Here is a 26,499-nt window from a genome sequence, read left to right on the forward strand (position 1 = left end):
CTTCTGGGCTGGGATAGTCAGGTTCCCCGGGGAGGGGGTAAAAGAAAGGAGCAGGTTCTTCGGGGTGAAAATGTCGTCTTTAGGCATCCCCTCAAGAGCTAGTTTGCGGGGGGCGGGGAGGGGGGGTTGGTAGGGGTTGACAGTGGAGAGACACCAGAGCTTGGGATCAGGGGCTATGGCCCAGAGATGGGAAAGAGAGGCTGAGGCCTCCCTGAATCCTTGGTGCAGGCCCATGTGCACATTTTGCTGGCTTCCTTTCCCAGATCATGGTGGTTTGGTAAACTTAGCCACCTGGCTCAGCCTCCCTGCCACAAAAGGCAGGCTATGCTCCTGACGCCCTTGGGAAGATAACGCCACCTTCTCCCAAGCTCAGCCCCTGATCACTGCTCCATGTCACCCATGCCCAGCTCTGTGAAAGGTCTGGGTCAGACCAGATCCCCCAGCCTGCACATGGCACCAGACACATGCTGCTGCTCTGCTACGGCCCTGAGGAGGAGGCTACCCGTCCTGGCCTGGGTGCCTGACTACTCTCTGCAGTGGCTGAGGCTGGACTTCATCGCTGGACTTTCCGTGGGACTCACCGTCATTCCCCAGGCCCTGGCCTATGCAGAAGTGGCTGGACTCCCACCCCAGGTGAAGTGACTGACCCCTCTGCTAGCTGTCCCCTCTCCACAGCCAGATAGATCCCTTCCTACTCCTCAGTGTCTGTCCACAGTTTGAAACACCGACCATGGAATCCAACACTTCCATGTGTCCGACCCAGACGGCCCCTTGGCGTCTAATCTCTTTTCATGTGACTTATTTTTGGTGCCAAGCGGTCCTAGATTTTCCAACTGGGGACCACATCATGCTTCATGGTGGCCTTACGAACAACCAGGCACTGGTGGCTTGTGCCTAGAGATTCCAGCACTTGGGAAGCTGAGGCAGGAACATTGAGAGTTCAAGACCAGCTTATCACAGGGCTCCATAGCGAGACTCAATCACAAGACAACAGGTCTTAAAAGATTGCTTAGGTCCCAGCACTTGGGTGGCAGAGGCAGGCGGATTTCTGAGTTCAAGGCCAGCCTGGTCTACAGTGTGAGTTCCAGGACAGCCAAGGCTACACAGAGAAACCCTGTCTCAAAAAAAAAAAAAAAGTTGCTTAGGATAGAGACATGGCCCTGCAGTTAAGAACATTTGAATATTTGCTGCTCTTGCAGAGGACCCGGGGTTCAGTTCCAGACACTCAGATGGTGCAGCTCATAACAAGCAGTTTTAACTCCAGCTACAGAGGATCTAATGTGGGCCTCTGAGGTCACCTCCACTCACGCGGTACACATACGTAATTGCAGGCAGAGTACCCAGGCACATAAAATGTAAAATAATAAACACTTCCTTAGACTCACAAATATCAACACACAGACCTCTGAGCTTCATCAGACAGGCCCCCAAGCCCTTCCTTTGGTAGTTAATGGAGGGAGAGAGGTGCATCCTCTGGTGTGTGCTGGGGTGCCCACGTGCAGGGTGGACCACAGAGACAGCAATGCACAGCGACCAGCTTGGGTCTCCCGGTGTTCACTGTGGTCTTTTCCCAACAGTACGGCCTCTACTCTGCCTTCATGGGATGCTTCGTGTATTTCTTCCTGGGCACCTCCCGGGATGTGACTCTGGGCCCCACGGCTATCATGTCTCTCCTGGTGTCCTTCTACACCTTCCGTGAGCCTGCCTATGCTGTGCTGCTTGCCTTCCTGTCTGGGTGTATCCAGCTGGCCATGGGGCTCCTGCATTTGGGTAAGACTCTGCTTTCCTGCTGTGGGGAGTAGCTTCGGGCTGCTTCTCCTGGGGTACCAGGTCCTCCCAGGTTGCTTTTCTGTGCTTCTCTGTAAACAGGGGTCGGGCAGCCTCCATCTTTACTGTATTCTGAACAGGAGACAGAAGTGTTGGAGCCCCAGAGCCTAGACCTTCCTACCATCCAAAAATGCCTAGAATGTGGAATTGGAAAGATGGTGTCTCTGTTAGGTTTTTAACTGCTGTGAAGAGACACCATGACTGCTGGGCGGGCGGTGGTAGCGCATGTCTTTAATCCCAGCACTTGGGAGGTAGAGGCAGGTGGATTTCTGAGTTCGAGGCTAGCCTGCTTTACAGAGTGAGTTCCAGGACAGCCAGGGCTACACAGAGAAACCCTGTCTTGAAAAAACCAAGAGAGAGAGAGAGGAGAGAGAGAGAGAGAGAGAGACAGACAGACAGACAGACAGACAGACAGACCATGACCACGGCAAGTCTTATAAAGGATATTTAATTGGGGTTGACTTACAGATTCATAAGTTCAGTCCATTATCACCAAGGCAGGAGCATGGCAGCATCCTGACAGATGTGGGGCTGGAGGAGCCAAGATTTTTCCCTTCTTGTTCAGAATGCAGCTAGGGAAAGACTGGCTTCCAGGCAGCTAGGATGAGGGTTTTAATGCCCATACCCACAGTGACACACCTACTCCAACAAGGCCACATCTCCAAATAGTGCCACTCCCTGGGCTAGGCATATTCAACCCACCACAGATGGCTCACAGTTAAGAGCATGTACCACTTCAGCAGAGGACCTCGGTTTGCTGTAGCCACACGGTCAACTCAGAACTAATGGAGGCTCTAGTTTCACGGGATCTGGCACCCTCTCCTGGCCCTGCACACACACAGTGCACACAAACTCACATAGGCACGCGGGCACACACACACACACACACACACACACACACACGACATACATTTTTAAAAAAAATAAATCTTTAGAAAAAAATGTCCCGAGCACGGCGTCAGCGTCAGTCCTTGGCTGCAGTCTACGCCCAGCCCCTGGGCCACCTGCTTCTCCTGAGGCTGAGTGGATTAATGTGGATTAACCGTCTCACCCCTTCTCATGCCCACAGGGTTCCTGCTGGACTTCATCTCCTGCCCTGTCATTAAAGGCTTCACCTCCGCTGCCAGCATCACAATTGGCTTTGGACAGATCAAGGTAGGCACAGTGCCCCTGGGCTCTACCTCTGTGGTTGCTGCTGTCACACCTGGGAGTTAGACCAAGACCAGTCATGCTGGATGGGGCTTGCAGCCATCTGTTCACTGTGGACCAAGAAGCACATTCCTAAGTGTCTTAGTTAGGGTTTTACTTCTGTGAACAGACATAACCAAGGACAACATTTAACTGGGGCTGGCTTACAGGTTCAGAGGTTCAGTCCGTTATCATCAAGGTGGGAGCATGGCAGTGTCCAGGCAGACATGGTGCAGGCGGAGCTGAGAGTTCTACATCTTCATCTGAAGGCTGCTAGTGGAAGATGGCTTCCAGGCAGCTAGGATGAGGGGTTTTTGTTTTTTTTTAAAGATTTATTTATTTATTTTATGTATATGAGTACACTGTAGCTGTACTTATAGTTGTAAGCCTTCATGTATTTGTTGAGAATTGAATTTAGGACCTCTGCTCGCTCCCGTCGGCCCTGCTCTCTCCAGCCCAAAGATGTATTTATTATTATAAATAAATACACTGTTGCTGTCTTCAGGCATACTATTATGGGTGGTTGTGAGCCACCATGTGGTTGCTAGGAATTGAACTCAGGACTTTTGAAGAGCAATCAGTGCTCTTAACCGCTGAGCCATCTCTCGAGCCCCTAGGATAAGGGTCTTAAAGCCCACACCCACAGTGTCACAGCTACTCCAACAGGGTCACACCTTCTAATAGTGCCACTCCCTGGGCCTAGCATATACAAACCATCACACTGACGGAGGTGTAGACTGGTTTCACAGAGGGCAGTCTGGAGCTAGCCACTCTACCCTGGCTTTATTGTGTCTGTGCCCCAGTGCCTGGTGCGTTTCTGTCATATCTTTACAACCAATTCCTTGGGAATTGGTTGCCAGCTGACTGCCAGGCTCCAGCATTAAGTCATACCCAAATCTGACCTCCATGCATGGCTTTGCTGCTGTGGGCTCTCCTGCTCTTCACTATTTATTAAGTACACCAGTTTTGTTTTGGTTTTTGGTTTTTTTTTTTTAAAGCGGTTTGTAAGATATCTTTAAAAAGCCGGGCACTGGTGACACATGCCTTTAATCCCAGCGCTCGGGAGGCAGAGACAGGCAGATTTCTGAGTTCGAGGCCAGCCTAGTCTACAGAGTGAGTCCCAGGACAGCCAGGGCTACACAGAGAAACCCTGTCTTGAAGCAAAAAAAAAAAAAAAAAGATATCTTTAAAAAGTGCTAAAAATGCCGGGCGTGGTGGCGCACACCTTTAATCCCAGCACTCGGGAGGCAGAGGCAGGCGGATTTCTGAGTTCGAGGCCAGCCTGGTCTACAAAGTGAGCTCCAGGACAGCCAGGTTTACACAGAGAAACCCTGTCTCGAAAAACCAAAAAAAAAAAAAAAAGTGCTAAAACTCCCGGTCTTGAGTTACCCAAGGGTAGAATTTGCTTTCCCCGCTGCCAGCCCTAGCATGGGACTGTGGTGTAAAGTGTCTATGCAGCCAGCATGCATGTGCAGAGTGCTATTGAACTCTATCCTGCACTTGGCGGCTTGGGCCCCTCGTGGCCCACTCAGGGACACACCCCTCGCTCGTGACCCTGTGTCACCACCTTGTATTGCCACGAGGTCAGGGCTGCTCCACCTCTCTGTGAGGCCTGGGAATTTAGGATAGGAGTATGGATATGTGTGTGCGCTGGCCGGTGTTTTCTTTCTTTCTTTTTTCTTTCCTTTCTTCTTTTTTTCTCCCACCCCGATTGCTAGGCACCAGGTCACACTTTCACGTGTCTAACTCCCAACAGACACCAGACACTTAAATGACAAGCTCCACTTTAAAACAAACAAACAGCATAGCAAGATGTGTGTGTGTGTGTGTGTGTGTGTGTGAGGAGGAGTCACATACACACATCAGGGTATGCTGGTGTCTTTTCTGGGAGTCCCTGTCTTTATTTGAGAAACAACCTAATTCATTGTTAGTGCATAAGTAGAGTACATTTTTATTTTTTCCTTTCCCTCATGGGAATTGAATGGTTTCTTGTGGGATCATAATGCCAACAGGTGGATCCTTCTCTGTACCTCGTTTTGTAATCCTAGCTGCCCACCTGTTTTTTTTGTTGTTGTTGTTGTTTTGTTTTTTGTTTTTTAAATGTGATTAGTGACTGGAGAGATGGCTCAGCGGTTAAGAGCACCTACTACTCTTTCAGAGGTCCTGAGTTCAATTCCCAGTAACCACATGGTGGCTCACAACCATCTGTAATGGGATCTGATGCCCTCTTCTGGTGTGTCTGAAGATGGCTACAGTGTACTCATATAAAATAAGTGAATGAATAAGTAAATCTTTAAAATAAAACAAAACATCTCTGCTTACTTGCCCAGAGTGTCACACCTCAGTGTTTGCAACAGTGTCAGGCTAGCACAGCATGTCACCCCTCTCCTGCCCCCAGACCTCGAGTCATCACTCAAACAAAACCAAGGATTGGAAGCCCTGCCTGCCCAGTGGTGCGCAGATGGTGTTGTGGCGGGTGTGATTTTTCCTTCTGGTTGGTGCTACAAGTGACAGCCATGACTTTGGGCCAGTGTCTGACCACACAGCTGCAGAGCTGGTTTCCCTGCTTTGGGGTGTCCCACACTGGCCTTTTGTTTGTATTAAGAAAACTCCATCTCTGGCTTTTGGGGCCTTTAGGGATCATCTGGTAGTCTCCTCAGAGCCAGAGACAGCATGGCCCTTGGGACTGGGGGTCCAGCATGGGACTCCAGGGGTTCTCCTGATAGAGAGGGAGAGGCAGGGGAGAGTGTGTGAGGAGCTGGCCTCTGGTGGGCGGTCTGATGGTTCCTCTGTTTGAACAGAACCTGCTGGGATTGCAGAAAATCCCCCGGCAGTTCTTCCTCCAGGTGTACCACACCTTCCTCCACATCGGAGAGACCAGGTACCTGTTGGCTTATGTCCTTCCTTCCAGACGCCCTCGTCACCCCCACCTTCATCCCCATCCAGGTGACATTTGTTCTTTCTCACATGGGCCCTTGGAAGCAGAGCTCTTCCATCATCCTGCCGCAAGTTAGACACCCAGGCCAGGCCAGAGCCAGTGTTAGCAGCATTGTAGCAAGGACCTGGGCAGTGTGGACAGCCTTCCTCGAGCCAGTTAGTCAGGAAAGGCCAGACAGTGTCTCTCTTCCAAAGTTCTCAGTGAGGATGAGACCACAGACACAGCACTAAGAGCTGATACAGGGTACAGGGGCAGTGGGCAGGGCCAGTGAGCCTTGGAGAGGGCTGGGGAACCCATAGGGAGACTTTTCTCAAGAGAATTAAATACCCACCGCATCAGCCCAGTGGGAGCCAGGATGCATGGCCTTTTCCTTATGCCAGAAATTATTTGGGGAGCCACCCAAGCTCAGGGCAATCTGCTGGGCTCCCCAAGGCCTGAAGCCAGTGGCAGGGTGCTTCCTGTCTGCCCTGGTGATGGCAGGGGAGTGAGACTGGCTATTCACACTCATTACAGTTAGTGCAGTGGGCAGGGTGTCACTGACTATGTAATCCCAAGGTCTCCAAACCTCTTGGGAACAGACTAAGCATCCATAGGCTAGAGGACTGGAAAACTGGGCCAATTGTCCAGTTACCATGGTGATGAGGGGCCTCTCACCTCCCAGCCCCACAGGGGTGTGGCCTTCAGAGGCCAGAGTAGCTCTGAAATAGAATAGAGACAGAGATTATTCAGAAGGTAGAAAGTGGGACAGGGAGAGAGACTTGCAGCAAAAGTTACCACTGATAGTTATTCTCTTGTCTGTGATCCTGTCATTCGGGATGCTGAGGCAGGAGGATTACACGTGCAAGAACTGTATAGAGAAACCCTGTCTCAGTAAAGGAAAGAGCAGCCATAAACTGAGCCCATGCTGACTGCCCGCCTCCTTGCCCTCCACTCCCTCCCCTACCACTCCTCTTTCCTCTCCTCCTCCCACCCTCTTCCCTCTTGGTTCCCCTCCCGCTTCCCTCTGCACCTTATCCCCACATGCATGCACCCACCCCCGTCTGCAGGGTAGGCGACGCTGTCCTCGGACTGGCCTCCATGTTGCTGCTGCTTGTGCTGAAGTGTATGCGGGAACACATGCCTCCTCCCCATCCTGAGATGCCCCTTGCCGTGAAGTTCAGCCGTGGGCTGGTGTGGACTGTCACAACAGGTGAGGGGACCTGCTGGTAGAGGAGCCAGTTCCACAGCGGTCGTGCTATGGACGGGGCTGTGGGCATAGGGGCTTCCCAGCTATGCTGAGCTGAAGACACAGGGCTGCAGGTAGTTTTCAGGCATGGTTGTCAGTGCAGCGGGGGCGCTGTTGCTGCCATCTGGTGGTCAGAGACTAGAGGTGTGCTGACCCCACTGTGGGATGGGCGCCTCTGCAGAGTCAGTAGCACAAATAGCAGCAGAAAAAAATTAAGTCCCACTGAGACCAAACAACTCTGGTTTGTCTTTTCTTTTGATTTATTTACAGAGTGATCATTGCTTTTAAAAAACATATTTAAACTTTTATGTATGTGTTTGGCTTGCATGTACCATGTTCATGCAGTGCCCACGGAGCCAGAAGAGGGCACCATATCCCCCAGAACTGGAACCATAGACGGCTCTCGGGGCCCCATAGGTGCTGAGAATTGAATCTGGATTCTCTTAACCTTTGAGTCATCTCTCCGGGCCTCTTTTTAAAATATTTTAACTTATTCTTTGACATTCTCATACATTTATACAATGTATCGGTGACTGCCTTCCACATGTCCCCTCCCAGGTTCACATTTTCTAAGCAACTCACTGAGTCTAATTAGTGCTGTATCCATTTCACAGTGCTGTAGGGCTCTCTGCTGGAGCATGAGCAGACTACCCAGAGGCCACCCTCTCTTCCCCAGCAGCAGGGGTGGGATCTCATGAGCCCCTCTCAACCTATGATGGAATATTGACTGGCTTGATCCTTGAGTTTGAGGCCAGCCTGGTCTACAGAGTGAGTTCCAGGACAGCCAGGGCTACACAGAAAAACCCTGACTCAAAAAAACAAACAACCCATACAAACAAGCAGATTTCATTTATTGAGACTTGTGTGCCTTCTAGACCGTGAGGTGGCCATTGCCCTCACGGACAGCACGTGTGGAGATCAGTGAACATGTTGCAGGAGTTGGTTCTCTCCTTCCACTATGTGGGTCCCAGAGATCAACCTCTGGTCTTTAGACTTAGTGTCAAGTGCCTTTAACCACTGAGCCATCTCCACTGCCCTAGGCTACTGTATTCTTGTCACTTTCTTTTCTGTTCCTTAATTATTGAAAAAGGAATGTGGACCTCTGGCTGTGGTTTATTTTCCTATCCAGAAGTTGTCTGAGATGTCTGTCCCTAGGGACATGAACATGTAAGATGGGGTCTATATTGTTTCTTTTTCCTTTTTGAAATAACCTCTGCTCTACCGTGTCTCCGTAAGGTGAGATTTTTGTGGACATCAGAGAAATGTGGTTTATTTTTAAGCCCTATTGTTGTAGAAATCCAAGGTTTAATCCCAATCCAAAGTTTCTATCCTGCCTTTGACCATTTAGTTCACAGAGAAAAGACACACACAACCTTTATTATTTACAATAAGCCTTAAACAGCACAAGAGCTGGCAGATACCTACCCTTTATGTTGTTAGAAGCAACTTTCCTAACTACTGTTTCATCTGGGCTGCTCTTAGCTCTAATTGGCCAGCCCTCAAGGCCATGTTTTCTTAACTCCTAACCCATGGCATCTCTCCCCCTCCTCACCTTCTCCACTCTCTCATGGTTCTCCTCCGAACCCCCAGGCTCAGGAAGCCTAAAACCCACCTATTCCTCTTCTGCCTAGCTACTGACTGTCCACATCTTTATTCACCAGTCAGAAATAACTTGAGGCAAGGTCACATAGCGTCACTTGGGTCGTCCTTTGGTCTTGAGGAACCAGTATTAGCATTAGAATTCAAGCAGCATCAGGCCAACCCATAAGTTTTCCCATTTTTTTTTTGTCCAATTAAAAAGGTTCTTTCTCTTATGGTAACAAACGATACATAGTAGGAACTATTTGGAAATGATTTTAAAAATTATTAAGAACTAATTACATTTAAAAGTCTGGTCTGGAGCTGGGCGTGGTGGCACACACCTTTAATCCCAGCACTCGGGAGGCAGAGGCGGGCAGATTTCTGAGTTCCAGGCCAGCCTGGTCTACAAAGTGAGTTCCAGGACAGCCAGAGCTATACAGAGAAACCCTGTCTCGAAAAACCAAAAAAAAAAAAAAAAGTCTGGTCTGCTTGTATTTTGTAACTTAGATGAGGTATTTCACTCTCTATCCAATCTTAATGAGTTAGAATTTTTATCAATTTTTTAAAAATCTTAACCTGTATTACCATCCTAAAAACATCCTTTTAAAATCCTAAACAACTTGCCGGGCGTGGTGGTGCACGCCTTTAATCCCAGCACTTGGGAGGCAGAGGCAGGCAGATTTCTGAGTTCAAGGCCAGCCTGGTCTACAAAGTGAGTTCCAGGACAGCCAAGGCTATACAGAGAAACTCTGTCTCGAAAAACCAAACCAAAAAAAAAAAAAAACAAACAAACAAACAAAATCCTAAACAACTTAAGTTTACTTGTGAGGCTATAACTACCTAGTCTTCAACCCTGTCTGAGATTTGAGTAGGAATAAATATTATTTGAGTACGCAGGAAGCACAGGGATACAGATTCCAAAAATCATAGAAATGACAGAGATAGCTTGCCACCTGGAGAGTCCCCAATATTCCTTATAATGTTGGAGCATCTATCTTCAGCCTTCTGGCCCTGAACTTCTGACAGACCTTCAGTAAAGCAGGAATTTTGAAGGACTAGCTTGCCCTGTCTTGGCAGAGCTTAGTAGTCAGCTATCCTGCATCTGTTTGTCCTTTTTGAACAGCATTCTGTCTGCAGATAAAGTTAGAGGATTCCTTGCCCAGTGGCTAGTTTGCCACAATTGAAGCAACTCCACACAGAGATACTGATGTCCATTAACTTCCTTGAACTGGGATAGGGAGGGGTACAATCAGGAGCAGAACTGTCTCATAGTCAAAAGATCTTTTAATAATGGAATTATTTTTTTTAAAGATTTATTTATTAACATTGTAGCTGACTTCAGACACGCCAGAAGAGGGCATCAGATCTCATTACAGGTGGTTGTGAGCCACCATGTGGATGCTGGGACTTGAACTCAGGACCTTCGGAAGAGTAGTAAGTGCTCTTACCTGCTGAGCCATCTCGCCAGCCCCATGAAATGATTTTCTTTTTCTTTTTTTTTTTAAGATTTATTTATTCATTATATGTAAGTACACTGTAGTTGTCTTCAGACACTCCAGAAGAGGGAGTGTCAGATCTTGTTACAGATGGTTGTGAACCACCATGTGGTTGCTGGGATTTGAACTCTGGACCTTCAGAAGAGCAGTCGGGCGCTCTTACCCACTGAGCCATCTCACCAGCCCATGAAATGATTTTCAATGCCATATTCTGTGTATCTCCAATGCTCTTGAAGACCATTTATCTATTTATAGCATATCTGAACAAGCTAACATTGCCTGTCACCAGCTACCTATTTTCTGTGCAACCCAGGGCGTATATTTCTGTGATAATCCCGACTCATATGTCTAATAGACTATGAGTTTGACTGACTGACTATCAACTTGTTCATCATCCTAAACAGTTTGGAATAGCAGCTATTAGAAGGACTGGGATTAAACCTTGTATTTTAAATGAGTTGCCTAGGCATGATGCGTATCTAAGAGTAACAAAAGGAATCTTAAATTTTCTATCAATATAAAAAGATTTATATCAATGGAAAACCTAAACCTGTTTCAATATACCCAATTCTGTACCAGTGTAAGAAAATATAACCCCAATTCTGCATCAAAATATGAAGATATGAAGATCTCTACCAATGTAAGATTGTGGCTCTAAAATCCTTTTAAGAGTAGATTTAATAATCCCATCCCTATTTGTCTAATTTCTTATAATATTACTGTACCCTATGGCAGTCTCTGCTTTGTTCTGGTTGAAATTTATGCCTTTCACGTCTCTAGCGTCCATGGGTGTGTTGTGCTGTGTGTCTCCAGGCTTTGTTTTTTCGTGTTCAACCCTTGTCTTGGATGAGCCCTTTATGACCCCCTTATTACCTTTATTAACTGATTAGAGCCTGAGGTTGTACTTCATGGTTGGTGATGGTTTGTCTATGCTCAGCCCAGGGAGTGGCACTATTAGAAGGTGTGACACTGTGCGTGTGGACTATAAGACCCTCATCCTAGCTGCCTGGAAGTCAGTCTTCTCCTAGCAGCCTTCAGGTGAAAGTGTAGAACTCTCAGCTCCTCCTGCACCATGCCTGCCTGTATGTTCCCACCTTGTTCCCACCTTGATGATAATGGACTAAACCTCTGAACCTGTGAGCCAACCCAAACAATAAGAGTTGCCTTGGTCATGGTGTCTGTGGATAGCAGTAAATCGCTAGCTAAGTCCCGGTTCTTTAGGGTTTGAGGATCATGTGTCTCTTTTTTCTCACAGAAGAAGTATAGAAGTCTACTTTCTTTTTCCCCTTGATGCTTTAGAGGTTCTGTCTGCGGTCTTCTGGCCTTCGTTCTGGGTCGCTCCAACGGGAGGGTGCTCCTGTTGTTACCTGCATTTGACCCTTTTCTCCACGGCTTGTAAGCTCGTCCCTCACTGTTACTAAGTGCTCCCGGTATAACTGCAGCTCATCCCTGCTCACGGCCACATTTATTCAGGCTGAGTCTCCTGGCGTGCAGTGTGGGGGTGAGGGGGGAAGGTTGCAGAAGGGTATTGTCCCCTGGCCTCTCCTCATTAAGACTAGGTCTCAGGCCGGGCAGTGGTGGCGCACGCCTTTAATCCCAGCACTCGGGAGGCAGAGGCAGGCGGATTTCTGAGTTCGAGGCCAGCCTGGTCTACAAAGTGAGTTCCAGGACAGCCAGGGATACACAGAGAAACCCTGTCTCGAAAAACAAAAAACAAACAAACAAAAGACTAGGTCTCAGGGCTGGAGAGATGGCTCAGTGGTGAAGAACACTTCGTTGCTCATGCAGAGTTCTGTGTTTCTGTGTTTAATTACCAGCGTCTGCACAGTGGGTCAGAACTGTCTATAGCTCCGGTTCTGGGGGATCTTCTGACCTCAGGCTCCAGGCACCTACGTTGAACATACATACACGTGCAGTCAAAACACTCACATACATGAAATATATTGAATCAATTTTCAAAGATCAAAACAGACTGGGGCTCACCAGTCTCTTCCCCCTTCTGCCCCAGCTCGCAATGCCCTGGTGGTCTCCTCCGCGGCTCTGATTGCTTACGCCTTCGAGGTGACAGGATCCCATCCCTTTGTTCTGACTGGAAAGATCGCCGAGGGGCTCCCTCCGGTGCGGATCCCACCCTTCTCAGTGACCAGGGACAATAAGACCATCTCGTTCTCTGAGATGGTGCAGGTGAGCTGATGCAGAGCCAGCAGGGTGGCTGAGGCTGAGGTGACCCGTGGGCCCACTTCTCAAGAAAGGCTTTCTCAGGAAAGTGAAGAGACCAAATAGGACTCAACCTCAGGATAGCCCTTTGTTTTTCTGCTTCAAGCCACTTCCTTCTTTGGACACCGGGAAAGGATGCACTAGCCAGGTTCCTCTCAGCGCCTTTTCATGAAGAGGTGGCACTTCCTCTCCAGTATAAATTCACACTCCGTTAGCTGGAGCAGTGTTTGCCTCCATTAGCCACCAAGAAGGCCCCTACTGTGGCAGGTCCCTGCTCGGCAAGAGCATAGGCGAAAGGCTCAGTAACCTTCTCCCCTCAGGACATGGGGGCCGGACTGGCTGTGGTACCTCTGATGGGGCTCCTGGAGAGCATTGCCGTGGCCAAATCCTTCGGTGAGATGCCTGTTACTCCCTTCCCACCCCTCCCGCCGGCTCACTGCCTCCTGGTTTGTTTGCTTGTTCCGAGTTTTAAAATCAGAACTTTAATGTAAATGATGCGTGCGTGCGTGTGTGTGTGTGTGTGTGTGTGTGTGTGTGTGTGTGTGTATTTTAAAATGAATAGGGACAGAGGGAGCAATGGACATCTGAAACCTAAAACACAGAAGGCATCATGGGCTGAAAGAGGGCCAGCATAGCCCAGCTGCTCTCAGAATATAGTCTGTGCCAGGGCACAACCCTCCTAGCTCCCAGAGTCCAGAGAGAGCACACTCGCTGCACCGTACACAGGGTTCTGGGGTGAAGAGCCCCATCAGCCTGCCCTGCGTGGATGCGTGAGGCCCAGGTTTCTGCTCCTACCATGCAGTGCTGAGCATGAAGTTCGATGAATTGGAATGAGATGCACATTAAGGACCATCTCCTTCCCCTGCACAGCCTTTTAGAGCATGGACCTCACTGATAATAATGGTGTCAAACCAGGAAACAGCTGTGTTGTAATTGTTTTTAGTGTAATTTGTTGAATTGGAAAAAAATTAAGATGTATTATATTTTTTAACTGTGTGTGCGTGCGCATGAGTTCAGAGGCCAGAGAAGGAATCAGATCCCAGGGGAGTGGAGCTGCTTTATTTATTTGTTTGTTTAATACCAGGCCAAACTATGAACCCACTGCTAGACCAGGCTGACCTTGAACTCACAGAGATCTGCCTATCCGCCTGTGATTTAAATGAGCCACCACATCCAGCTGAAAAGTCTTAGTTTAATCAGGAGTAATAGCTGAACTTTAAACTTAAGTTTTAGTACTTGGCTCACAAAAGTCCTATTGATTTGACCCCTTGTTTTCTCCGGCTGGCTCAGTATGTACGGGGTCTTGGTCTTGCCTTTCTAAGGCAGGCTCTTCAATCCCTCACTTGACCCAAGTCGGCATTTCTTGAAGCTCTGTAGTATCAGTGTCTGGGTGTCTGTGTTCTGATCTGTAACCACAGCAGGTCCTCTTTGCTATGGGCACAGGCTGATTCTGAGGCTAAAACTCAGTTAACAGGCTTGGTAGTGCAGCATTTGGCTAACGTGTAAGGTCTGGGTTCCACCATCAGCAGCGAAAATAATATATGGTTTCAAAGCTCTATATATCACGTTTCCTGCCTGGTCCTGGTTGTGCCTGGAATAAATTCTTTCTCCAACATTCCAGAACTTTGTCCCTTACCAAGTCAGACGCTCGCTAATATTTATTTGCTGGGCATGGTTTCCTACTACTTTCACAGCAGCACTCAGAGGTAAAGGCAGACATGTCTTCGTGAGTTCAAGACTAGCCTGAACACTTGCTCCTGCTTTTGGCTTTGTAAGCATTTACTAGTGTAAGCTTGTCCCTTCTGCTAGGACATAACCCACACATAACTTGTTCTTGCACCTTGGTGACGACATCTGCACTGTCCTTTCTCTTTAGCGTCTCAGAATAACTACCGCATTGATGCTAACCAGGAACTACTGGCCATTGGTAAGACCCGTTCTGTTCCCAGTGCCTGTGCGACTGTTTGTCTGATTGCATCGGGTGTGATGTTTGGGGGGTGGAGAGCCTTTGGAATATCAGGTTGGACTTGTTCTCCTGTGTCCAGTTAGCTCCATGCAGCCCCTCCGCTGTGAAAGCTGCACCCTGTTCTGTGCCCCAAAGAGAGCTGGAGGGTGCAGCCAGGTAGAGTCCAGGCGAGTCTCGTGAATGCCTTTCCCCAGACAAGCATGGGATAATGGGGCTCAGGGCGTTACTTCTACCTTTTCCCAGTAGAACCCCCTTCCAGGCAGGGACACATGGGTCACTGAGGACTCAGGCGGGCCACTAGGCTCTGTGTGTAGCTAGTAGCACTTTCTTTTGTCCCTACAAACTAACTTACATACTGATGTGTTTTGGAAGAACACTAAAATTCTTTTTGTTTTAAAGATTTTCTTATTTATGGGAGTGTGCACATGCATGTGTGTGTGTGTGTGTGTGTGTGCGCGAGCACGCGCGCAATGTGGGTCAGAAGGCATGGGTTTCCATGGAACTGGCGTTACAGTTATGATGAGCACCATGTGGGTACTAGGAATAGAACCTAGATCCTCTGCAAGAGTGACAAGTGCTCTCAACAACTGAGCCTTTGCATCAGCCCAACGCTAAGAATCTTACGTTTGATAATGGTACTGGTCTTAATATGTTATGGGACCAGTGTGTTCCTGCCTGGTCCTCTCTCCCTTGCGAATGCCCATATGAGCCTAGTAACTACTGGGGCCACTCCTCCAAGAGGGCTGGCAGTACCCAACCATCCAATGGCAGGGTTTGGCTGTGGCTGTGTTTGAACTGGTGAATGGGGCCCTACTGAGGAATCAGCTGCCTCTTTTAGCAGAAGAAATCTGCGTCCTGGCTCTGTAGTAGACTGTGCAGTCTAGTAGCTGACTTCAACAGACTTGTCCCCCAGCCTAAGACCACTAGGGGACAGGGTGACCCTGTGTGATCCAGTGTAGCCTGTGGTCACTTTCCAGTCTCTACCAAGCTGCCCTGGCCCTTTATTCTCAAAGGCCTGGGCTTGACTCTGTGACCCAAAAGTGGCTGGTACTTAAGTAATTTCCAGTCTTTGAGGCTCTTTCAAATTTTTCTGTGATTCTATCAAGCCTTCAAATGACCCTTGGTCAACTCAGCCTGGCTGAGGATGTCAGGGACAGAAGAAGGGAGATCTTAAAGGAATCAGGGTTGCCGATAGCCATTTTCATACTCAGTAATAAACGGTACATATTAAGGAATGCAAGATAGCCCACCCACCCTGTCTGAGGAGCCACTGGCAGCTATGGCTGCTGGGGACAGGGAGTCGTTTTTCTCCGGGGGTGTAGCTGTCCATGCTCCATGTCAAAGCAAGACACGTCACACCTGCCTTTTGGGATAGCGACTGGCTTCCTTACCCTTAGTGCTTAGGGAAATTCCAAGAGTAGGCCTTGAACCTATGGTTGCCAGATGAGGTCGCTGTAAAGGTTCCTGTGTGGGATGGATGCTGGGCAGGCAGAGTGTGGTAGGTGTAGGCCAAGATCTTAGTTCTTGGGTCCCAACAAGGCAGTAGTACTGGCTTTCATGTAATATAGTATCCCCTGGGAAGGCACTTGGCCTGCCTTGGCCTTCAGTCCCTTAGCTTGACTTGGCATTCACAACAGCCATACCTCAGGTGCTCTTCACTGCAACCCACGCCCTGGGAGGTGGATGTCCTCTCCATGGGTACTGATAGTATCTTTAAGGTATTCCAAGGCCTGAGCCAGATCTACTTTAAACTTAGAATAGATGGAGCAGCCGGGCATGGTGGCACATGCCTTTAATCCCAGCACTCGGGAGGCAGAGGCAGGCGAAGTTCTGAGTTCGAGGCCAGCCTGGTCTACAGAGTGAGTTCCGGGACAGCCAGGGCTATACAGAGAAACCCTGTCTCAAAAAAAAAAACAAAACAAAAACAACAACAACAAAAAGCAGAAGCTGGGCAGGGTGGTGGTGGCACACGCCTTTAGCCCAGGACTCAGGAGGCAGAGGCAGGCGGATCTGTGTGAGTTCAAGGCCTGCCTGATCTACAGAGCAATTTCTAGGGCAGCCAGGGCTACACAGAGAAACCCTGTCTCCAGCAACAACAACAAAAGCAAAATGGTTGGACTAGAGTTAGCTATACTCCAAGGTAGAGAATGTGATAAAGATTTGGTTCCTCGCCCAGGCCCTCTCTCCATCTTCCCCTGTGTGATTGAGCAGTTGACTCCCCTCTCCCCTGCCTAGTGTTCCTGCCCCTCCTGGTTAATTCTTCCCTCCCCAGGCCTCACCAATGTGCTGGGCTCCCTCGTCTCCTCTTACCCAGTCACTGGCAGCTTTGGGCGGTGAGTAGCCATGTTCTTTCTTCTCTTTACATTTAGGGTTAGCAGGGTCCAAAAGACCCTTTTCCCCCTGCCATACCCTTAGTCATATTTGACATTTTCCTCCTCCTCCTCCTCCTCCTCCTCCTCCTCCTCCCCCTCCTCCTCTCCCTCCTCCTCCTCCTCCCCCTCCTCCTCTCCCTCCTCCTCCTCTTCCTCCTCCTCCTTCTCCCCCTCCTCCTCTCCCTCCTCCTCTTCCTCCTCTTCCTCCTTCTCCTCTTCCCCCCCCCCATTAGTCCACCAGGCATTCTAAAGGCCTTTGGAAAGCTGTGACCATGTCCACAGCAAGGCAGGTTACACAACTGCCCCCCAGGATAGCTCCTAGTGTTTCTGACCTGCATTTAGTGGTACAAGTTCCTGGCCCACCCAAGTCCTCTGGGCATGCTGGCACCTGAGTTAATTCCAAAAGAAATTGGGGAGAGGGCCTGACACAGTGACACCCATCTTTATTTCCAGCACTTGGGAGGCAGAGGCAGGTGGATCTGTGTGAGTGACGTCAGTTCCAGGGGAGATGCTGGAGAGAGAGGAAGTGAGGGAGAAGGAAGGGGAGTGGGAGAGGGAGAGAGAAGGGGGAAGAGAAGGAGAGGGAGTGGGAGATAGGAAGGTCTCAATCTCTGTCCTGAGGCATCATTTGATGCAAGTTTTCCTGGGGTCCAGAGGATGGGCTGAGGGAGCTCTGAGGCTGCAGGAGGAGCTATGCCTTACTGAGCAGAAACTGAGGAAACTGAGGCAGAAGAGGGGAGATCTTAAAATAGTTGAGGTTCTTGATCAGTGCTTTTCATACTTAGTAATAAACAAACAGTATGTATTAGGGAAAGCAAGACAGCCCACACACCCTTAGCTGTAGAGCAGTTGGCTGCTACTGGCTGCCGGGGGTGGGGGGTGGGGTGGAGGGTGTGGGGGGGAGAGTGCGGGGCAGGGAGTTGTTTTCTTCAGTGGTGTGGCCAATGGTCAGTTGCCACCTCTGTGGTAACAGACCCACACCCGGGCTCATGCAGGAAGCCCTAATTAAACTAAGTGGGCAGTTTAACAGAGCTCGAGGAAGAGGAAGGGGGCTTATGGCCAGATTAGAAAAGCAAACTAAACAACCAGGGAGACTGTCCCAGTCACCAGCAGATAAGCTCACTCACTTCATTCTGGCGAGGGGGCCCAGCCACCAGGTGTCAACTCCACCCGCTCTTACCTCCACCTCAGGTCTCAGGGAAGGTCAGTCACAGCTCCCCTCTCAGCCAGAGGGGATTAATGGATTGACAGGGTTCTTTCCTGCTGCCTTCCAGGACAGCTGTGAATGCCCAGACAGGGGTGTGTACCCCGGCAGGAGGCCTGGTGACTGGTGAGCCCCACCCCCACTCCTTCTTTACCTTGGGTGCCTATGGTGGAAATGGTGGAGGAGGGGAGCCCATAGTTCTCCAACCGTGTACAGCATTCCTACCAAGTCTGTGTAGGTCCATAACTGTCCAGTGGATAACCAGGCTCCCCCATACCTAAGGTGAGGCTGTATCATCTGTGGGTGCTGGTCGGGTGGGTACCCCCCCAGGTGACCCTCCACCCCCACAGGTGCCCTGGTGCTGCTGTCCCTGAACTACTTGACCTCACTCTTCTCCTATATCCCCAAGTCTGCCCTGGCTGCCGTGATCATCACGGCTGTGACCCCACTCTTTGATGTCAAGATCTTCAGGAGTCTCTGGCGCGTTCAGAGTACGTACACAAAGCGGGCGGTGTGGTGTCTGAGGTGGTGTCTGTGAACGCTGAGGGCACCCTTTGCTATCTATCCTCCTGGCCTGCAGCCCCACTGTGGGCTGGAGCTGTGGCACCCTGGTAAACTTGGGAGAAGACACACAAAAAGCTAGGAAATGGCCAGGCAGTGGTGGTGCACGCCTTTAATCCTAGCACTTGGGAGGCAGAGGCAGGCAGATTTCTGAGTTCGAGGCCAGGCTGGTCTACAGAGAACAACCAGAACTACGCAAAGAAACCCTGTCTCCAAAAAAAAGAAAGAAAGAAAGAAAGAGAGAGAGAGAGAGAGAGAGAGAGAGAGAGAAAGAGAGAAAGAGAGAAAGAGAGAAAGAGAGAAAGAGAGAAAGAGAGAAAAAGAAAGAAAGAAAGAAAGAAAGAAAGAAAGAAAGGAAGGAAGGAAGGAAGGAAGGAAGGAAGGAAGAAAGAAAGAAAGAAAGAAAGAAAGAAAGAAAGAAAGAAAGAAGGAAGGAAGCTAGGACACCGTAACCGCGCAGAGGTGGCTGCTCAGAGGAGCTGGACTTCCGTCCATGCAGGGCTGAGCCAAGCTCTGTAGCTATGGAGTAGAGAGCAGGGTTTCCCCACTCCTTGTCCTTGTCCTCCCCTCCCCCTCCTTTCTCTTCCTGAGGGTGAGTGACCGCAAGGCCCCACATAATAGTCTCTCAGTCTCCCCATTTCCTGGTCTGAGGGCCCCTCACCCAGTGGTTCCTTTAGCAGATCCGAAGTTAAGGAAGTTAATGTTTCCTTCTTCCTCGTTGGCCAGTTGTCAGGTCTGGGTGTGGTCAGTTGTTCTGTGTCCCAGGTTTCATCTTTAGCACAGCCTTGAAGTATATCAGTGTAGGGGAGTGGGATGTAATTGATGTTCTCCAAGGAAACTGAGGCTCCATGAAGGGAAAGGCAGGGCCTGCCTGGGTTGCCACATCAGAGGTGGAACCTCAGGCTGAGTCCATATACCTTGTGCCCAGGGCAAGAAATCCTTTGGGTCTCCTGGAGTCACAACACAAACCACACGCACACACAGAGAAAATATGCACACACACTCACCTCCACACACACACCATGCCACATATACACAGACATCCACAGACACACAAATATACACCACACCACAGACACGGCACACACAGAAACACTCACATACAACACCATGGCACACACCCAGACACACACCACACCACAAACTCACACTCACACATACTATATCATAGATACACAGTCACACACACATACCATATCACAGACACATATGACACACACATACCACATAAACACATAATACACACAGAGACACACAGACACACAATACATGAACACACTATATGGACACACCATACACACAGACACACACACCATGCCACAGACACACCACACACAGAAACACTCACATACCACACCATAGACACATACCCAGACACACACCACACACATACACTCATACACATACCATATCATAAACACACATCACACACACATTCCACACAAACACATAACACACACAGACACACACATCTTTCTCTTTGTCTCCTTTCCCTGGATTCTCTGATGAGTGACACACATCCCGCCCTGCCCCTGACACCTACCTGCTCAGAGACTGGAGGGCTGGGATGAGCAGGCAGGTCCTACCCTGGTAGACCTGGACCCTGTTCTCTACCTCTGCCCTTTTTCTGGGGGCCAACTACAGCCCACACCTTCTATTCCTCTGACCAGATCTTTCTCTAGGGTGCTTTAGAGCTCTGACCACCTCTATGGACCCCAGGAGAGGCTAAGTGGCTGGCCACTGGGCCGTGGGGCTCAGTGAGCTGGGGTGGGGTGAGGGTTGCCCCTGAATCAGTACTCCTCCTAGGGCTGGATCTGCTACCACTGTGTGTGACGTTCCTGCTGTCCTTCTGGGAGATCCAGTACGGTATCCTGGCCGGTAGCCTGGTGTCTTTGCTCATTCTCCTGCACTCGGTAGCTAGGCCCAAGACTCAGGTAGGCTCAGAGTAGGGAGAGTACGGGTGGGAATCCCCAGCCCCACCCTCCTTGCTTGCTATCATTGGCGCTCCTGAGGGAGGGCGTTTCTCTATCTCTCCTGAGTATGGTATGTTGGGGACTCTGCTGCCAGCTCCCACTCCTACTGTACCCCATATGCTAGGCTTGGGTCAAGGATCCCTCCTGGTGCAGTGATCGAAGCCTCGAAGACTCTCCTGTCCTGTCTGCTTCTAATGTTCACCCCCTACTCCCATTCCAGGTGTCAGAAGGACAAATTTTTGTTCTTCAGCCGGCCAGCGGCCTGTACTTCCCTGCAATTGATGCCCTCCGAGAGGCAATAACGAACCGGGCACTGGAAGGTATGTGAGCCAATCAGGATGAGCACAGAGCAGCACACACTCCAGCAGTCCCCTGCACCACAGCCTTGGCACCCTCAGGCCCGGCCCAGTGGTCAGGAAGACATGCACCCGCTTTCACGATTCAGGCGTCTTTGAGTAGTGTCTGCTGCAGATAGGTCAGCCACCACTGGCCAGTAGTCCTGTGACTCCCCTACAGCCTGTCAGTAAGGGCCATGTTTGCTTCTGTTCCTGTCTGGGGAACTGACGTTCAAGGGAACCTAAGAAGGAAGTTGCTTTCCCCAGATACCCATTCTGTCCACCCTGGCCCCGAGGCTGGGTGACACCCAAGGGAAATGGTCACGTGGTGGATGTTTTTTACCACTGTCATGGCTTCAGAGCCATAGGCTCAGCCTGCCCCGTGGCAGACTCTTGTCCTATATCCTCAGCATCCCCACCACGTTCCGCGGTTCTGGAGTGCACGCATATCAGCAGTGTAGACTACACCGTGATCGTGGGACTCGGTGAGCTCCTGGAGGACTTCCAGAAGAAAGGAGTCGCCCTGGCCTTTGTTGGCCTACAGGTAAGAGAGCCAGGCCACCTTATGAGGAGGGTCCACACCCTCCCCATTGCCCCAGGCTAGAGTGATACATGCGGATACAATTGTACCTACCTATAGTCCCAGGATGCAGGAGTGTCTTAATTAGGGTTTTACTGCTATGAACAGATACCATGACCAAGGCAACTCTTATAAGGACAGCATTTAACTGGCTGGCTTACAGGTTCAGAGAGTCAGTCCATTATCATCAAGGCGGGAGCATGGCAGCATCCAGGCAGGCATGGTGCAGCAGGAGCTGAGAGTTCTGCATCTTCATCTAAAGGCTGCTGGCAGAATACTGGCTTTCAGGCAGCTAGAACTAGGGTATTAAAGCCCACACTCACAGTGACACACCTACTCCAACAAGGCTACACTTCCTAATAGTGACACTCCCTGGGCCGAGCATATACAAATTATCACAAGGAGGCTGAGGCAGGAGTGTTGGCATAGTTTCAAGTCCAGCTTGTGCCATACTTCAGGTATGAGGCTAGTCAGAGCTATAGAGTTAAGACCCTGTCAAAGGCCAGACCAGGCAGTGGTGGCACACGCCTTTAATCCCAACACTTGGGAGGCAGAGGCAGGCGGATTTCTGAGTTCGAGGACAGCCTGGTCTACAGAGTGAGTTCCAGGACAGCCAGGGCTACACAGAGAAACCCTGTCTCAAAACAACAATAACAACAACAAAAGACCATCAAAAAATCAAAACAAACAAAACAAAACTCAAAAACTAAAACTAAAAAAATTTAAATTCCTCATTGATACCTCTGAGCCATGACATCATTGTAAGCACCCATGTCAGATGACATCATTGTAAGCTCCTATGTCACATGACATCATTGTAAGCTCTCATGTCAGATGACATCATTGTAAGCTCCCATGTCAGATGACATGATTGTAAGCTCCCATGTCACATGACATCATTGTAAGCTCCCATGTCACATGACATCATTGTAAGCTCTCATGTTACATGACATCATTGTAAGCACTCGCATCAGGGCTCTGCTGGCTGTGGGTCTAACCTGGTAGGCTACCATCCATCTGAATTCATTTTCCTGCAGTCAGTGCTGACCCACATATGCTGTCTGTGTGCTCAGTATTGGGAACTTGAGGCCAGGGCTCTGGTCCAGGACCATGCTCATGGCCACTGGGCTGTGCCTGTGTGCAGAGCTCTCGTCCTTATGGGTGTTAGAGGTTAATGGAGGGATATGGAAATGAGAGACGACCTCTGCAGAAGCAGGGTGTCCTTTCATCAGAACCGTGGGGGGCAGGGGTCTCCCAGGGGGTGGAGCCTGTGCCCAGGGCCCTCTGGAGGACAGGCGACCTTTGGAAGAGAAAACTTTTACCCGTGATGTAGTAGTGTCAAGAAGGAAAGATGTCAGCAGATGTTCCCGTTTCTACACTGGCTTTCTGGTGAGGCAGCTTCTTGTCACCATGCTGAGTCTGGGGTTGAGGTTTGCGGTTTTAAATCATTAACCTTTCTTTCTGGTCCCCGGAGACTGTTCATCTGTAAGCTCATCTGCCAGGGCCAACCTTTCTCCCCTTCTCTCTTCTCTCCTCCCGCCACCTTCCTCTGTCCATTCAAGCTGAAGTAGACTGTGGTGGTTTGGATATGCTTGGCCCAGGGAGTGGCACTATTCGGAGGTGTGAGCTTGTTAGAGTAAGTGTGTCACTGTTGGCTTAGGCTTCAGACCTCCCATCCTCATGCCTGGAAGCCAGTCTTCCACTAGCAGCCTTCAGGTGAAGACATAGAACTCTCAGCTCCGCCTGCACCATGCCTGCCTGGATGCTGCCATGTCCCCTTGGTGATAATGGACTGAACCTCTGAACCTGCAAGCCAGCCCCAGTTAAATGTTATCCTTATAAGAGTTGCCTTGGTCATGGTGTCTGTTCACAGCAGTAAACCCTAACTAAGACGCAGACTCTCAATGAGATGCTCAGGGTGTCCAGGTAGGCCACCCACCACGCAGAGCAGAGCAGAGGTACCCAGACCTGTATTAAAGTGTGTATGTGTTCTAGGTGCCCGTGCTCCGCACACTGTTGGCCGCTGACCTCAAGGGGTTCCGTTACTTCACCACTCTGGAGGAGGCTGGTGAGTGTGTGGGATATTCTTCAGCAAAGTGCCATGAATGTGGAACAGGATGGGTCAGGACAGCCTCGGGCTGGGGCAGGGACCTGGCCTCAGGCAGGCCCACCCTTTCTGCCCCGATACCAGACCCTGGCTGCCTGTTCCTTGAATCCCATTGAATGTAGGACCCAGCCTTATGTAGCTCCCTTGAGACAGAGGCCCTTTTTGTTCTTTTTTGTTTTTTTCAGTACTTGATAAAATTCTGTGTGTTTTGCAGAGAAATTCCTGCAGCAGGAACCAGGAACTGAGCCCAACAGCATCCATGAAGATGCTGTTCCAGAGCAAAGGAGCTCCCTGCTCAAGTCTCCCTCCGGCCCCTGAAGAGCAGATGGTATAGGAAGGGTTTCTGGAAGGTTCTGTCACCATGACTTGGAGTCACCTGATAGACTCACCAACCTGGTGGGACTTAAAAGGCACTGCATAGGTGGCTCTGGGGAACAGCAGGGAGCCATGTATGATTTCCAGGGTGTCACTTTCCTGCTGTCCCCTAGGTGTGAGTATTTGAGGGCTGGGCTGACTGAAAAGTCTTTCAGAGAGAGAGAGAGAGAGACAGAGACCCAGAGACACACACATGGCTTCTGGCCTGGTCTGGCAGGGTAAGGTGACACTCTCCAGATCCCAGATTCTTCTTTGGAATCAGGTCCTACTGGAGAAAAATCAAAGAGATTGGGCATCTCGGAGATGTGTCTGACCATGTCATGAAGTCTAATCTGAGCTGAAGAGGTGGCCACAGCATGCCACACAAGGTCAATTCTGTTTAAAATCATGTGTTTTTTAAATGGAAGTCACTCTGGTGTTTTTGTAAAGCAAAACAAAAACATTTATGCTTACTTTAAAAAAAAAATCCAAGAACTCATGCATCCTGTTCACTATTCTCTTAACTGAGGTCCCCTGCCCGGACAGGTGTGTATCCGTCAGTGTGTGCACACGGTGCCGTCTGATGTGAAGACCCGAATCACTGTATTAAGGTGCTTTGTAAACTGTCTTCATGCAGTCATTAATTGTGAATTATTTATTGTGATGATCAATGACATTAAATGCAAGATTTATTTACCTTATTAAAATACAAGATTTATTTATTGTATTAAAATACAATATTCTGTGGGTCCATGTGTGGATGTGTGTGTGGTGTGTGTATAAGTGTGGAAGCAAGAAGAGAACATTTAGGTATTCCACTGAACCACTTTCGGCTTTGCTCCCTTGAGACAGAGGCCCCTTTTGTTCTTTTTTGTTTTGTTTTGTTTTTTTTTCATGTATCTAAGTACACTGTAGCTGTCTTCAGACACACCAGAAGAAGGCATCAGATCTCCATTGCAGATGGTTGTGAGCCACCGTGTGGTTGCTGGGAATTGAACTCAGGACCTCTGGAAGAGCAGTCAGTGCTCTTAACCGCTGAGCCACTCTCCAGCCCTTTTTGACTATGGATGGAAGCTGGTTGCCAGCAAGTCCCAGATCCTCCTGTGTCTGCCCTGTGCCTCCCATCCCCCACACTGGGATAAGAGGCTCACCAGCCACCCCATCCAACACTGTATATGGGCGTTGGGGGTTTGCTAGTATGTGCTGTGTCGTGGAACCATACAGTTATTACTAGTGTGTCCTGTGGTGTGGAGCCTTGTTCCTGTTGCCGACATGTGGTGCCACAATGGGTGCAGCTGTGTTCCCATGGCTAGTTGTGAGACATGATTCCTGGGAGACATGGATATGAAACTGTGGTCAGATAAAAGTACAGATACCACCATCCAAGTCGGTGAACCAGTGAGTTTTATACTCTTTCTTATCAGGGTTACTGTACGAAGCAGAGGGAGCTGTGAGTGGGTGAAGTGTACGGACCGGACAAGGTCATGCCAAGGATTCCAGAGCCTCAGCCCCGTGGGTGGGAGCGAGCTCAGGGGGACGGCGAAGCCTTCCTGGGAGTCTAGTGCATGTGAGCCACAGTGTGTACAGAAAGCAGCAATGGCAGCTTCTTCCAGATTGTTTACAGCCTGAGCCTGCTCAGTTGCCTGCGTAGCTGCCCCTCCCCTGTGATGAGGCTGAGATTCTGGGTTGTGGAGGTCACAGGAGTGCCTGTGCTTGAGTCCTTTCTAAGTTTCCTTGCTGCCCCCAGTCAGGATGAGTCAGGTGACTTACAGGAGCAGACTGACTCCTGGACTCATCCCCCTCCCCCAGCCCCCCCAGCAGGGGTAACAGCTCAGGGAAGCTGGAAACTGGAGGTCATGTATAGCCTGCAGACAGCTCTAAGGTTAGACAGGGTCCTTGCTAGGCAGCTAGGCTACAGTCTCTTCCAGGCTGTTTAGCTTGTTCCCCCAGGGCTCAGCTGTCCTATTATACAGGTTTAGGGAGGGAGGGGCCTGGTGACTCTGGTTCCTTAAGCTGCGGAGTTGTTGGCTTCCTGAGCCTTCCCTGTAGGATGTCTCACTTCTCTTAAGACATCCTGCGCCTTAAGGAGCGTCCCTGCAAGATGGAGGTTTTATCTCAGAGGAAATAGTTCCACAACACGCCTATGTGAATCTCTTGGGGCTGTGGTTTCTATTGCTAGTCTGTGGTATGGTGGGGACCATGTCTCTATTCCTGGTGTGTGGTGTAGCACTGCACAGTGTTCCTACTGTTGGTGTGGCTACTTCTTAAACACTAGCATCCATTTACCCAGAATGCCCTGAGCAATGGTCCAGTTTCCCCTGGCTGAGAGGGAGGCAGCTGCAGGGCTTAGAGCCACATCCCTGCCCAAGGCAAGGCCTTGAGGGTGTCATCGGCCATGAGACTGAATTCAGCCAGCAGTGCTAGGAGCCTGTTTCCCATTTGGGGAAGCTGTCTTGGTTCGGGATTCCAGAAACCACATTTCTGTGGTGAGGGAGGACAGTGTAGGACTAGGGCCTACTCTGCACTCAGCTTTGACCCCGATTATCCTGAGTTTGTAACTCCCTGCACCTGTGGG

The 26,499-nt window shown here is 49.8% G+C and overlaps 1 protein-coding gene across 5 annotated transcripts in view; it reads left to right on the forward strand.

Annotated features, from left to right (window-relative positions):
- Positions 1-24,676, forward strand: part of Slc26a11 (solute carrier family 26, member 11) — a 25,568-nt gene extending 892 nt beyond the window's left edge. The window contains exons 2-17 of one of the 5 annotated variants that reach the window (NM_178743.3): positions 408-633; positions 1,578-1,770; positions 2,897-2,982; positions 5,817-5,896; positions 7,000-7,142; positions 12,264-12,439; positions 12,793-12,865; positions 14,349-14,399; positions 16,711-16,771; positions 18,085-18,140; positions 18,365-18,505; positions 20,382-20,509; positions 20,769-20,868; positions 21,294-21,427; positions 23,459-23,531; positions 23,785-24,676. In NM_178743.3, coding sequence (NP_848858.2) covers positions 451-633; positions 1,578-1,770; positions 2,897-2,982; positions 5,817-5,896; positions 7,000-7,142; positions 12,264-12,439; positions 12,793-12,865; positions 14,349-14,399; positions 16,711-16,771; positions 18,085-18,140; positions 18,365-18,505; positions 20,382-20,509; positions 20,769-20,868; positions 21,294-21,427; positions 23,459-23,531; positions 23,785-23,888 — 1,782 coding nt within the window. In that variant the 5' untranslated portion in view covers positions 408-450 and the 3' untranslated portion in view covers positions 23,889-24,676. Of the gene's footprint in view, positions 1-399; positions 634-1,577; positions 1,771-2,896; positions 2,983-5,816; positions 7,143-12,263; positions 12,440-12,792; positions 12,866-14,348; positions 14,400-16,710; positions 16,772-18,084; positions 18,141-18,364; positions 18,506-20,381; positions 20,510-20,768; positions 20,869-21,293; positions 21,428-23,458; positions 23,532-23,784 lie in introns of those variants that run through there. The other 4 variants (XM_006533418.3, XM_006533420.3, XM_006533419.4 and 1 more) reach the window with 4 other exon arrangements.
- The last annotated feature ends 1,823 nt before the right edge of the window (positions 24,677-26,499 follow it).

This window comes from Mus musculus, chromosome 11 (assembly GCF_000001635.26).
Source record: "Mus musculus strain C57BL/6J chromosome 11, GRCm38.p6 C57BL/6J".
Lineage (NCBI taxonomy): Eukaryota > Metazoa > Chordata > Mammalia > Rodentia > Muridae > Mus > Mus musculus.